Raw genomic sequence first — 14333 nt, forward strand, 5'->3', positions numbered from 1 at the left:
TATATTAGCTTTGTCACTTCTGATGTACCTGCTTATGCCCAGAAAACTTTACTCAATGAAAAAATCTTAAGAAGAAAAGTCACATGGTTTACACACTATGGACAAAACCAATTGGACAGGAAATACAAAACCCATATTTTGATGCCTGGAACTATGTTCTTTTCATAGGGAGAATATATTAAATGTATATAGTTCTATTTTTATATCTTTAACTCAATTTTGTATACACAAATTAGCCATGTGATAATTTCATTGTAAAAAGGTATCATTGTTGAATCTCTTTAGACGAGATAATCTCATCAACACACTCACATGATTTAAACTTTAAAAACCTGGATTTAATATTCAATCAACAACCCACAAGTTTGTAAAGATAATTGTGAACATTCAATAATTTCTTTTTCATATAGTGTAATGTCTTTAACAAACTTCTCAAGCTAAATCCTTTTGCAAGACCAATAAGAACCAACCTGTTATGTAGATCCAGTCCCCAGACCCCTGCACAGGAGGAATGAAAGTTCACTGACTGATTTCCCTGCTTTTAGGCCATGTCTGAACTACAGATAAGCTCGAAGCTGCCACAGTTGATCAGGTCTAGTGAAGACACGCTAATTTGAACTGAGAGGGCACTCTCGTTGATGCCAGCAATCCTGCTGCTACAGGGAGTAAGCTATATCATTGGGAGAGTGTGCTCCCTTCGACCTTCTGCAGTGTGGACAGCACCAAAGTTCGACTTAGGATACTTTGACTTAAGCTATGCAAATTACATAGCTGAAGTTACTTATCTTAATTCAAATGTATCCCTTAATGTAGACCAGGGGTCAGACTGGGATAGTGTCCATAAAGGGACAATATTGTAGCTCCATAGCTTAACTATGATTGAAGGGTAAATGTATTTATCCTATCTGCATTTTAGTATCTTGCATAAACATGAATTCCTTGGTCTCTATTCAGGGAGAGATTAATTTTACCCTAATGTAAGATTTTAAATTTATAAAATTAAGCTTTATCTATTGATGGAGATGGATTGTATTTACTGGTGAAGAGCCTAGCAAAATGATTCCCAACAAATCAGCAAGTAGCAATTCGTTTTGGGTCATCACCTGATTTGTGCTGGGTCACAAATAAGATTTTTTTTTTAAAAAAAATGTGTAGTAACAAACACTTCATAAAAATAAGTATTTTATTTAGTTATTTTGCAGATCTTCAGCTGGTGCAAATCTGCATAGTTCAAATCTCAATGGTACAGAGTAACTAACTTCTATGACACTATGCTAATTCACACTGACAACAGATATGATCGACTGTATCTAGATTCAAATTATAGGAAGAAAACAACAGTATGGACCTAAAACTTCTTAGCGAGAATTCATATCGATGAGGGGAAGCAGGGAAATACAACAGAGAGAAAGAAAATTAAAAGACATTTCACATATTATTGATTATTTCTTGTATTCAAATAGTACCTAGAAGCTTCAGATCAGATTGCATCCCCATTGCGCAAGGCCCTTTACATATGTATAGTAAGAGACAGTGTCTGCCCAGAAAGTCTAAACAGAGAGACAGACACAAGTGAAGGAGGGAGAAAATAATAATAATTATTATTCCCATTTTACAGGTGGAACACTGAGTGAGAGAGAGAATAAGGTCATATCTACACTGAAATCAGACATTATTTGCCTACGGTCACATGGGAAGAATGTAACTAAGGAAGAAACTGAACCTGGATCAGAGTCCCAGTGTACTGCCTCAACCATAAGGCCAAGCTTCCTCTCAGTCTGAAATTACTGTGGTGAAGAAAGGAAAGCTGCTCCTCCCCTCCTCCAGACCAACCATTCTTCATAGTCACATATATCTTGTAACATAAAAAGTATATAATCTTGAAAACTGACCTGCAGGTAAAACTGAATGGTATTTAAACAAATGGAGTGGAAATAAGGATCTTGGAAACACTGAAATATGACCCAAAGGAAGAGAAATCAGCCACTGAAAACTGAAATGGTTCACACCGAGAATATGAACACATATATATCCAATAAGTATTCACATACATGGGAAAAGAGATTGAACCCAGGTCCAGGAGTTGAGGCCTTTGTGGGATTTTTGTAAGAGCATAACACCACTAGAGTAGCAAAGACTTTTTGGAAGAAAACACGGTGAAGATAACTAGGCCAATGTCATAATTACAAAGGATAAAAATCAGGTTTGCTTAAAAAATAAGAAAGTTCTTACTCAGTTCATTACTATTTCTGGAATGTTGAATGTTACATTTATTATTTCATTATACTTCAGTAATATAACTACAACAGTATACACACCATGGCTATTCTGTTGAAATTCATTGTATTGGAGCAGTTCCAGTACATTATGACATATCAATGAATCATGCAATGGTTATGTCATGATATGTGATCACAGGACTGAACAGATTGTGAGCCATTAATATACCAGGTTTATAATCAAAATATTAATTAGGAATTAATTAAGGCTACATTACAATCCTCTCCCTACTTCTAAAACCCCCAACCCTTAAATTTTCTCCCAACCCATGCTTTGCCCCAGGCAGACATTTATTTCCAGACACCATGAAACTTATCTTCCACTCCTTGAACTTGCGCCCAACAAAGCAAACCAATATAAAGAAGTCTAGTTACCAGAAATAAAATACAGCTCTATCAATACTGTGTCAGGGCCATGATAACTACGTACTAAGGATTCTGTCTTAATTTTGGATTATCACTGATATAACGTTTGTAGCCATGCACAGATTCTTCCTTTACATATATAAATATAAACATTAAGCAAAGTTGAATGCAGCAAGAGCAAAGGTTATACCTTGCCAACTCTTGTAGTTAAGGGTAAATCACCAATGGTTCTTTTGCAACTAATGTTTAATAAGAAAGCTTCAACTGCTGTATTTGTACATCATTACATGCTGTGAACAATATTTTAAAGCAGTCTTAACAAAATCTTAAACAATGGATTTTTTCTCTCTCTCTGCAAATAGTGAATAATCTATAGGTTCATCACTCTGGGGAGAGTCTGCCATCTTCACCTTGAGGTGATCATTAGTGGTCCTGGTGACACTGTCATAGGATGGAGGGAAAGATGCTGTGGATGCAGATTCTGATTTGTCTAAATTTCTATCAGCATTTTCATTCACCATGAATTCAGCGAGGCCTTCTTTCTCTGGAGCATCTTCAAGGATGTCACCATCACAGGTTCTATTACGGCATACAAAAGAGGTCTGCCTCATGGGATGTTGATTCAAATGTCTCCTGTAAACCCTCTGGATAATAATGGCAGAAACTTCCTCTTGCTTCTGTCTAATTGTAGTTGTGATTGGTTCATAAGAAAGCTTGGATGGATTGGCAGCCATAAACTTTTCCTCCATCTGAACTTTTAGAGTATCCATGTCTCCAGATTCTCCTAGCACCCGTTTGGTAAAAGCAAATAAAATATCCAAACAGTGGATCCTGTCTCCACTGACCATGGGAAGATCCATTGCTGTGAGCTCAATTTTATTTGGTTTGGGTACACGTAAAGGTTCTGCCAGAGCATCTGCAAAGTCTGAAAGTGCAGAATACTTCATAAACTGAGTTGCCTCTGGATCAAATTTCTCCCAGACTTCATAAAACATATCAAAGTCATCTTCACTTAGAGGATCTGTACTCTCCTCAGTGGCAACATTGAAGTTCTCTAAAATTACAGCTATATACATGTTTACAACAATAAGAAAAGATATAATGATGTAACTTACAAAGAATATAATACCCACAGCAGGCTTGCCACATTCTCCCACAGCAGGCTTGCCACATTCTCCCACAGCACTTGGTATGGCTGGATCACAATATGGCGGTCCAGTGTTTAAAATAGGGCTGAGAAGACCATCCCAGCCAGCAGAAGTTGTGATTTGGAAAAGACAGAGCATGCTGTTAGCAAAGGTTTGGAAATTGAACATGTCATCAATCCCATTCTCCCACTTAACATAAGCAAAGTTAGCCATGCCAAAAATGGCATAAATAAACATGACCAGAAAAAGTAAGAGGCCAATGTTGAACAAAGCAGGAAGGGACATCATTAAGGCAAAAAGAAGAGTTCTAATTCCTTTGGCAGCTCGGATTAGTCTCAGTATTCGTCCAATTCGAGCCAAACGAATGACTCTGAAGAGTGTAGGTGAGAAATAATTTTCAAATGCTTTTACAATGCCAGAGAGCACAGTACCTAAAAACAGAAATTAATAATTAATTAGAATTTCTAATTGTTGCTAATTATTATCTTAAAGAAATAATAGTATAAATAAAAATGTACTAGAATGGATAGATTTTGATTCTTCAAGGAAAAGGTACACATTTTTTAAAAGTTAAATGGCTTAGTTGTAAAAAATTTTGAAATTAAAACAATAACAAGACAACAGAATGTATTTTTCAAACACCAGTGTGTACGTTGTGTCCCTAAAATCTGTATATTAGCTTAGTGCACATGTAAAACATAGAAGTAGGTGTTTTATTTGCAACATTTTGCACAACCACTAGGTACATGTGCATTCTATAGGCACAGTTTATGTAAATGTATTTTCCCATCTGGCCCTAAAAGTTGGAAAAAACCAAAGCTCATATTAAAAAAACAAAACATGACACCAGAGTCATAGGCATTCGATATTTAGATACTGTGGTGATGAGGGATATATAAACCAGAGAAAAAGACAGGTTAAATAACAGTGTAATCCTTCTATATACCAAGGCTTTTCGGCCCCTTTCTAGTGGCTTGACCACACAAAAGTTTATTAGTCTGGTACTGCCTCTAAAAAATGGACAAAGTCCATTCTTTTAGATCTTTAAGTCTCAGGTTCAATCACTGAAGATGACCAGTCCAGAAGTGTTGTTACAGAAGGACAACCAAATTTATTGATGGCCTCCAAAACTGTTCTATTGTAGCCCCAAGAAGTCTTGCACAAAAACAGAAAAAAGGTAATATTCCAGATATCAACTGGCCAAGGCTTGATGTAAATGGTTACTCTCTTCCCCCTGCCCTCCTCCTCTTTCTCTTGCTCTCCCTTAAGGTCTATTCATTTTTTCTGTTTCCTAGGAATTCCTTGTAGCAATGGGCACCATAGAGAAATATTTGTCTTTTAAGGGAGATTTTTTCTTAAATCTCCTAATCTTTATGGGGATCCACTTCTTTTCTTCCTGTTTTTCACCTCTGTCACCAAAGAGGAGTCAGAAAGAGGTTTGGATACATTTTTTTCAATACTCGTAAGGATCGGGCCCTCCACGGAACTGAAACTTTCCACCAGGTGATTTTTGCCCAAGGGCTCACCATTCATGACCATCTGCCTTCCCGCGGACAGCTGCGCTGCTGTTTACACTCCAGCCCTCTCCCTACTCCCAGTCCTGTGGTGGGCTCAATACTTACTTTTCTTTTCCTTTCCTTTTCTCCCCCACAGCTCTGTGCCTAGCCAAGGATGGAGTGCCAGGGCAGGAACTGCCTTTAGTCATGAGAGCCCCCTTGCCATATTCTCTGTGGATGGGCAGGAGACGGAGGGGGCAGGAGTTGAGGAAGCAGCACGAGCCAAGGGACATGCTGGCCACAGCTTCCTGATGCATCCCTTGACCCAGAACGGTGAAAGGCAGGCTCCAAGCCTACAGATGCTCCATGTGGATAAAAAGTCCTTAGTGCGCCAGCTATTTGTCCTTCGGGGCTGGGAAGTGACCCTGGGAAGTGCTGTGGACTCTGCTGTACTCTGCTGAGACATTTTTTGCTTGCAGAGTCTGAGTTTGTTTGCTTGCAAGCACAGAGACTCTCAGGTCCCATTCGCTGTGAACAGCGAACAGCAGCCCATGGGAGCTGAGAAACTCTGTGCCCTGAAGCCTGCATATCCCTCAGCCCACATTAAAACTGACATGCTGTGACTGTACACTGGAGTCGGCTTATAAACTGGTCAGTCACTTTTTACCATTTTTTCTCTTTTTTGAAACTATCGTGTTACGCAAATGTCACCCTGCTCTAACCATTCAAAAGCTACTAGAGTGGCAGGAAGGGTTTAGTTGGGCTGCTGCTAGGAAAAATGGATCAGTGAAGTCAATAAAATGTTATTCAATACAGATATATGACACCTCAAAGTTGTTACATTTCAATGTGGACACCCTGTAAAAGATACCATGAACTATTATACATTTCAAATGATTATCAAGTAATGGAGTGTTTGAAAATAGGTATATTGTTTGGGGGGAGGGGGAGTCCATAAAATTTTAATAGATTGATATATGCTTGAAAAGGTTGGGAACCACTACTCTAGTATTATTCCATTGACTTCAGTTGAGCAACTGCTGAGTTCTACCAGTGTGAGAGGTGAATCAAGATACAGTCTAAATTAGATTGTAAAATAAAATGGTACATTTATGACAATATATTATAGGCATGAAGACAAAAATCAATGTGTTTGAGGGTGAGGTAAGAATTTCTCAATATAGAATGATTATTCTAACAAGAGAAATTATCAAAGGTAATGTGCTTATTCACAAGAATGATTGGAAAATTGTAAAACATTTAGCAATATCTGGACTCCCATAACTACAGTTATACAGGATTGATTAATTAAAGTAGCTATATTTCAATTTAAATATTTGCAACAGATTCTCCTTTACAGTATGAATATCTATTACATATTGGAAAGAGTTTGTGTGTGTCTGTTCATCCATGAGTCTGTTTGTTCAGGAACTTCTCCTAAACGGCAAGAGCAAGGACCACCAAATTTGGTATGCTGCTTCCTTTCATATCTTTAAAGCAAGGTCAGGGTTTCGTTGTGCCAGGACAATAGGATGTGCCTGGAATCTGATTGTTTCTCATCATATGTAAAGGGAGGGCTCTTATAGCAGGGATAGTTATATTCCAGAATTATCACAAGGGAACAGCAAGCATGAGGGAAAGTTATACTCTAGAATGATCACAGGGGGCAGCAAGCTCTCCATCCGGAGGGAGCAGCTGTCGGACAGGCAGCACAGATCCTGCCACCAGTGGCTGGCCCTAGGGAGCAGCCGCTGGCCAGACAGCGCAGCCGCTGCGGACCTGGACCAGCCCAAGGGAGCAGGTGCCAGGCAGCATGCCTCACAGCCACCCCGGGGGACAACCACCGGCCACTCCCACCCTTGTTGGGTCTAGTGTTGTATATGCCTCAAAATTGGCAAAATATTTCTCCATAAACCAAAATTATTAAAAGTTATATCATATGATAAAAGATTATACCATCACTAAGGTCTGAAAAAATAATCTGCAGTTTTGTAAAAATTAAAATATTTCACATCTCTACAATAAACCCTAATTAACATGGAAAATTATAATTTTTCCACCTGAATTCTCTTTTCAGAGTTATGAGACCAAGTATAATATTTATTATAACATTATTCATTACATTTACAACTTTTAAAACAGTAAAACAAAAAAGCTATCAGAGATTGTATCCTTCCACTATAAAAAGTAGTTCCTTTTAAAAGTTAAGAGAAAATAGGAAAAGTTTATAAATTCACCTTCTGTGCTATTTTAAATATATTTGTTGATATTTATTCCTCTGACCTTTATTTCCTTTTCCCTCTCTTTTTTTTAAATCTGTTTTGAGTATTTTCCCCAACACTTTGTTTCTAGCATCCTGCGTCACATTTCAGCAACAATTTGTGGCCAAGAAGCAAATTGTAACTTTTATGAAAACAAAATTTGGGATAGTGAAGAAATTGTGTATTTTTACCTACCAACAATGGACATGATGACAACACTTAAATCAAATATGTTCCAGCCATTGGTGAAGTAGTAGTGTCTTAGGGCCAACAATTTCATGATGCACTCTGCAGTAAAGATGGCAACAAAGAGGATGTTGATTTTGTTAAGAATGTTAGTCTTCTTTATACTTTGATCATCAGTTTCTACCATCATAGTGATCATGTTAAGGCAGATGAGAATCATGATGATAACATCAAAGGCTTGGCTTGTAACGATGTCAAAAATGAAACCTTGGTATTTGTTCTGTGGGATAAATAAAAAGTTTTTAGTATTGATTACAAGAATGTAGGCAAACTTACAATAATAGAAATGCAGGGCTAGAAGGGACCTCAAGAAGTCATCCAGTCCATCCTCTTGAACTGAGGCAGGACCAAGTATACCTAGATAATACCTGATAGCTATTGACTAACCTGTTACTAAAAATCTTCAATTATGGGGATTCCATAATCTCGCTTTGCAACCCACTACGAAACTTAACTAGCCTGATAGGAAGGTTTTTTTCTAATAGCTCATTAGATTAAATTGATTTTTCTTGTTTGGCCTTCTGTGGACATTGAGAAAATTGGATCACAGTCCTGCTAAGAGACCCCTTAACATATTTGAAAACTGTTATTAGGTCCCACTTCACTCTTCTTTTCTCAAGACAAAACATGCCCATTTTTTAATCTTTCCCCATAGGTATATTTTCAAAACATTTAATCATTATTGTTGCTCTACTCCGGACTGCAGTTTGTCCACGTCTTTCTTAAAATATATGTACACAAAACTCCTGCTAAAGCCTCTTGAATACTAAGCAAAACAGAATTAGAACCTGAATATTATGCTTTTTTACAAATAGCATCATACAATTGGTTCATATTCTATTTGTGATCCACTGTGATCCCCAGACTCTTTTCTGCAGCTCTATTGCCTAGCCAGTTATTCCTCGCTTTGTATTTGTGTATTTCCTTTTTTTCCCTAAGTGTAGTAGTTTGAACTTTTACTTATTGAATTTTATTTTGTTGCTTTTAGACCAATTGTCCAATGTTAAGGTCATATCAAATTTTATTCCTGTTCTCCAAAGTACTTGTAATCACAACCAGATTGATGTTATCTGTAATTTTTATTAGTGCTCTCCCCTCCATGATCTGAGTCAATAATGAAAATGTTGAGTAATACGAGACACAAGACAGATCTTTTTGAGATCCCATTAGATATGTCTAATCACTCTGACAGCGAACCATTAATAAGTACTCTCAGGGTATGGTTTTTCAACCAGTTTTGTACCTATTTTATAGTAATTCCATCATGGCCAAATTTCCCAATTTTGCTTATTTGAATGTCATGTGGAACTGTGTTAAAGCTTTGTTAAAATGAAGTTGTCACATCTACTATTTCTCCCTGTTCCCCAATCATCTGCAGTAACCATGCAAAATAAATGTAAATATTCCCTAGCAGATAGCTCCAATCCTTATATGTTAATATGTTATTTAATTTCATAATAAGTAGGTTATATATTTATATCAGAGTATATAAATCCCAAAGAATAATCAGTTTCAAGATAAATATACAAAGCTATTTATTGAAATCCATAAACATTTAATCTGTATAATCTTTATAATCAATGACAATTTTTGGTGCAGAGGTAAGATTATGAACACTGTAAACTAATGGAAAGAAATAGGTATATTGTACATGCATTAATCTCCTTTCTCCCACATACAAACACAGTGGATTAAGTTAATTTTATTATAGATTTTCTTTTATTAGAGATATTTTTATTGAAAGAATTTGGATCTTACCAATGGCCTTGGGATGGGTTTTTGGGGTTTCTTGGATCCCAGTTTTTTCATTGCATTATAGTATTTTCTCTGTTCTTCTGTCATAAATATGTCTTGTCCACCTAAGTATATGGAGACAATGATACTGTTATTGTTGATGAAAAGAAACATTGCTGCCATGCAAGAGTTTAAATCTGTAGTGTTCAACATGCTAGCCGTTAGCCACATGTGGCTATTTGGCTGTTTGAGTGTGGCTAGTTGGCTTGAACAATGTGGCTATTTGGCCAGTGCGTGTGGCTAGTTCACCATAGCAGTAGCCACTATGTGGCTACCGCTTCAGAACTTGTTGGACACCAAAGGTCTAAATTATTGGAATTCAATATTTCTTTCTTTTTCTATTCTTTCAACTCTTGCTTACCCTTCTTCCACCTTATTAGGCCTAAAACAGCGCAGGAAATTAACAAAGATCTTTCAGAACAGCAGTTCAGTGGTGAACCAGGAAAATGATTAGGTTACTAAGAGCCCAGGCACCTGAGAGAAGGAGCAATTTTCTCCCTGCCTCTCCAGCCCATCTTGCTGTTTCCTCCTTGGAAGGCCCACTGCCCACACAAGGTCTGCCTAATCAAGGGCTGTTCTCAGACCTTGTGCCACAGTGCTCAGCTCAAGGGCAGGAGAAGCAGCATCATGGAACTATGTAGCAGGCTTCAGGGATTCTTATGAATCAAAGCAGCCCCAGGAGATGAGAATTACCGGGCTGAGATATAAGGTAATGGAATGGAGAAAGGGAAGCACTTCACTTGTAATGAGCCTCTATTAAATTCAATACTGATGCTGCTCCATGTAATACATGCGTATAGATGTTTCAGAGCTTCAGTGTACAGCTAGCATCCTCTAGTTTGAAGACAACACATAAGGAATATATTAAGGGCCTGGGTACATATCCAATATACTTATCTTTTTCTTTTGTTGGTTAAAATTGTCTATAATGACACCGACAAAAAGATTCAGTGTGAAGAACGATCCAAAAATGATGAAAATCACAAAATAGAGATACATGTATAAATTACGTTCCATCTTTGGCTGATCTTCTTTCTGTGAAAATGAAAAGCAAGATGAAAATTAACTAAGAACAGTATGGCTGTCATTCTGGAATGAGCTCTGTAAAAGTGTAGGGATTCTTCCATGCAGAGATACTTGCAGGATATCAAACTTGTTTCACCACTAGAAATGCAGAAAAAATGGTCTGTAATGCAGAAAAATTAGGGATTAACTACCCAGAGAGTTAGTGTGCAGCAAACCCAGGTGGGAATTTACAGTACACCAGCTGGGCACGATTAAGTCACACTCTGGGACTTACATCATATGTTCACTGCTATAGCACAGTGATGTATGTTTAGTAAGCTGCTGCACTCTGGTTTCACACCCTGGCTAGCTGTGCACTAACTCACTGTACACAAGCCATAGATCTTGCATTTTGTCAGGAGAGTGTAGAAAGAAAGGGAACTAGAGACAAAATGAGTAGTATAATTAAAGTTAAATCCAAAGACACCACAGAAAACGTGAATGACAATTTCACAAGGAAAACATTTTGCTTAGAATTTGATTATCCTTCCTGATACGCTGAAAATGCCTACTGAAAATATGCCAAATTTTCTGTGGGTGTGTTTCCATTGAAGTAATTGGGTGGAATATTTGGCCCAATATCTATTAATAGTATAACTGCTATTTATTATTTTTATTTCCTTTGCAATCTTTGTTATGATATTCTCTGCCCACTGTGCAGAACAGATTCCTGTAATTGGCACTAATGTTTTTTATAATTATGCCTTGCCATGCCTCTTCCTCGGAGCAAGAGGGATATGCTGCTGCTTCTGGGAGTTGCTTGAAATGAGAGCCGTCTGGAATCTGCATCCCCAAGCCCTCTCTCACATCACAGAAGCTTGCCCTAGCCTTAAGTCCCCTGCTGTACTCAAACTCCCTCCCAGAGTCTTCACCCCACACCTCATCTGCACCTCAACCCCTGCTCTGGCTTGCAGCCCCCTCCTGCACCTAATCTCTTCATTTCCAGCCCTACCCCAGAACCCATCCTCCAGCTGGAGCCCTTACTCCCTCCTACACTCCAACCCCTCGCCCCAGCCATGAGCCCCCTCCCATACTCAGAACCCCTTGATTCCACTCTGCAGTCCAGAGCCTCCTCTTTCACCCTAAACTCTTCATACCAGGCCCTACCCCAGAGTCTGTACTCTCAGCAAGAGCCCACACTTCAACCTGCTTCCCCACCCTCGTGAAAATGAGTGAGTAAACAAGGAGGGGCGAGAGCAAGTGACAGAGTGGATTGAGTTGGCAGTGGGGTGGTATAGCCTTGGAGAAGGGGCAGGGTAGGGTGTTTGCATAGTCAGCCTGTGGAACTCCTTGCCAGAGGAGGCTGTGAAGGCTAGAACTATAACAGAGTTTAAAGAGAAGCTAGATAAATTCATGGAGGTTAAGTTCATAAAAAGCTATTAGCCAGGGGGTAGGAATGGTGTCCCTGGCCTCTGTTTGTCAGAGGCTGGAGATGGATGGCACGAGACAAATCGCTTGATCATTGTCTTCGGTTCTTAAGTTTTCTGCAAATAGAAAGTTAGCAACTCTAAAGTACCAGAAAAAGAGGTTACGCAGCTTTAGTAGTTACTGATGGTCTTCGAGATGAGAGTCCCTAGGGGTACGGCTAGACTAAACGGTTGAACTGTTCCACGTCCAGGGAACACATTTGCTCTTCTACTTTTTTTGCAGAAGAGCAAACGCGCTCTTTCAGAAGCCTCTGTAATTCTCATTCCACAAGGAATAAGGGGGCTTCTGAAAGAGGTTTTTTTCCCGACATTTGGCCAAGTCTAGACATCCCAGTCTAGATGGGCCAAATGTTGGGAAAGACTCTTCCAACAAAAGAATCAGAAAAAGCAGTGTAGTCTAGCCGTACCCTGGAAGTGCTCCACAGCAGGTGTCGGTGCATCTCAGCGCCATAGACCGGATTCTTCACAGCAGGGCCTGGGGGGCGGGCCATGCATGTGCGGCAAGTAGGGTGTGTGAGCAACATACATTGCAAATTCACATGCGCAGCCACTCTTCCCTCAGTTCCTTCTCTCTCCGGAAACCGGCTCGTAGAAAAAGAGGTCTCCAAATAGAGGGGAGGACGGGAGGGTATTGTAGCACCCACAGGGACGCTCATCTCGAAGAACGTCAGTTATGGCTAAAGGTGAATAACCTCCTCTTCAAGAGAGAGACATTCCTGTGGGTGCTCCACAGCAAGTGACTGCAAAGCAATATGTCCTAAGGAGGCAGGAACTTTGGATCTGGCAGATAAGCTGTAGATAACATGGTCTTGACAACCCTCGTTGAGGAGACAGGTCCATGAGAAAGTACATGCTTCACAAATATTTGGTCAGAAGCTCATGTGGCTGCAGTGCATATGTCCTTGAGAGGGATCTTTCAGAGGTAAGCTACAGCTGTGTCCACAGCCCCGGCAGAATGGTCCCGAATGGCGGTAGCTGGCGCAAGCTGGCTGTAGCATCAGGCTATGCCGTTAAATATCCAGCGAGACAGTCTTTGGGAGGGTATCTGTTGTCCTTTTTGTGTTTATAGATGGATATAAAGAGTCCAGGAGAAGCTCTAAAAGGCCTCGTTCTGTGAATGTAAAATGAGAGAGCCCCGAGGACATCTAGAGCATGCATCCTTGCTTCAAAGGTATTGGTGTGAGGTTTGGGAAAAATACAGACAAGTGAATAGTATGGTTTATGTGGAATAAGAAGTACACTTTGGGGAGGAACTTGGGGTGGGCATGTAGCATGACTTTATCCTTTAAAAAGGTGTTGTATGGAGGATCCGCCATCAGGGTGGCCATTGCACCTGCCTGGCAGATGTAATTCCCCACTAAAAGTGCAGTTTTCATAGAGAGATGGAGAAGCGTGCAAGTGGCTATAGGTTCAAATGGAGGGTTGGTGAGAGCACTGAGAACTAAATGGAGGTTCCATAGCTCCCTTGGCAGAGTTACATCAGGATATAGTGACTGGAGGCCCTTCATAAAGCGATTTGTCATTGGATGGGCAAAGACTGTGTTATCTATTTTTGTATGGAATGTGGTTATAGCAGCTAGGTGCAGCTAATAGAGCTAACAGAGCTTACAGAAAGGTTGGACTTCTTTAAGTGCAGGAGGTAGACAAGGATGAAAGATAATGGGACAGTCTCAGGAAAGATGTTACGAGGGAGGGCCCAATGTGTAAAATGTGTCCATTTAGTGGAATATGTTTTACGCATTGAGGCTGCACAACTATGCAAAAATACTTTACATACTGTAACTCTATGCCTGAGAGCCATCCAGGTACCAAGCCTTTAGATGGAGACTAAGGAACCATGGGTGTTGGGTCTGTAGGCCTTGTTGATATAACAGTCTGGGGTTGCATGGCAAGGAAATTGGCAGAAACAGTGCCATTCTGCTGAGAAAGGGGAACCAGGGCTGTCTGGGCCAGCATGGAGCTATTACAATAACTCTGGCCTTGTCCTTCCTTATCTTGAGTATTGTGAGAAGGAAGGAAATGGGAGGGAAGGCGTAGAGGAGACAACGACTTCATTTGATGGTGAGAGTATACCTCAGGGAACCTTTGCCTATGCCTGCTCTAGAGCAGTATAGTGGGCACTTTTTGTTGGTACTTGTGGTGAAAAGGTCTATTAGAGGTGTGGGGGAGAGGACTCACCACCCTGCCTCAGTGACCCTCTGCCAGTCTTCATCTTGCCCCTGTTTTAGGGCAAACTGCAGTCTGTAAGGGC

At 39.8% G+C, this 14333-nt stretch overlaps 1 protein-coding gene across 1 annotated transcript in view; it reads right to left on the reverse strand.

The window, feature by feature from the left end:
* Positions 1 to 1205: 1205 nt before the first annotated feature.
* The window catches only part of LOC102448247 (sodium channel protein type 5 subunit alpha-like), a 122444-nt gene continuing 109316 nt past the window's right edge, over positions 1206 to 14333 (reverse strand). Inside the window, exons 24-27 of the mRNA XM_089776792.1 lie at positions 10484 to 10625; positions 9555 to 9655; positions 7746 to 8016; positions 1206 to 4224 (exon numbers count right to left, since the gene is read on the reverse strand). Of these exons, the coding sequence (XP_089632918.1) occupies positions 2972 to 4224; positions 7746 to 8016; positions 9555 to 9655; positions 10484 to 10625 (1767 nt within the window). The 3' untranslated portion in view covers positions 1206 to 2971. The remainder of the gene's footprint in view (positions 4225 to 7745; positions 8017 to 9554; positions 9656 to 10483; positions 10626 to 14333) is intronic.

This window comes from Pelodiscus sinensis, chromosome 2, assembly GCF_052426305.1.
Source record: "Pelodiscus sinensis isolate ZL-2025 chromosome 2, ASM5242630v1, whole genome shotgun sequence".
In the NCBI taxonomy this organism is placed as follows: domain Eukaryota; kingdom Metazoa; phylum Chordata; order Testudines; family Trionychidae; genus Pelodiscus; species Pelodiscus sinensis.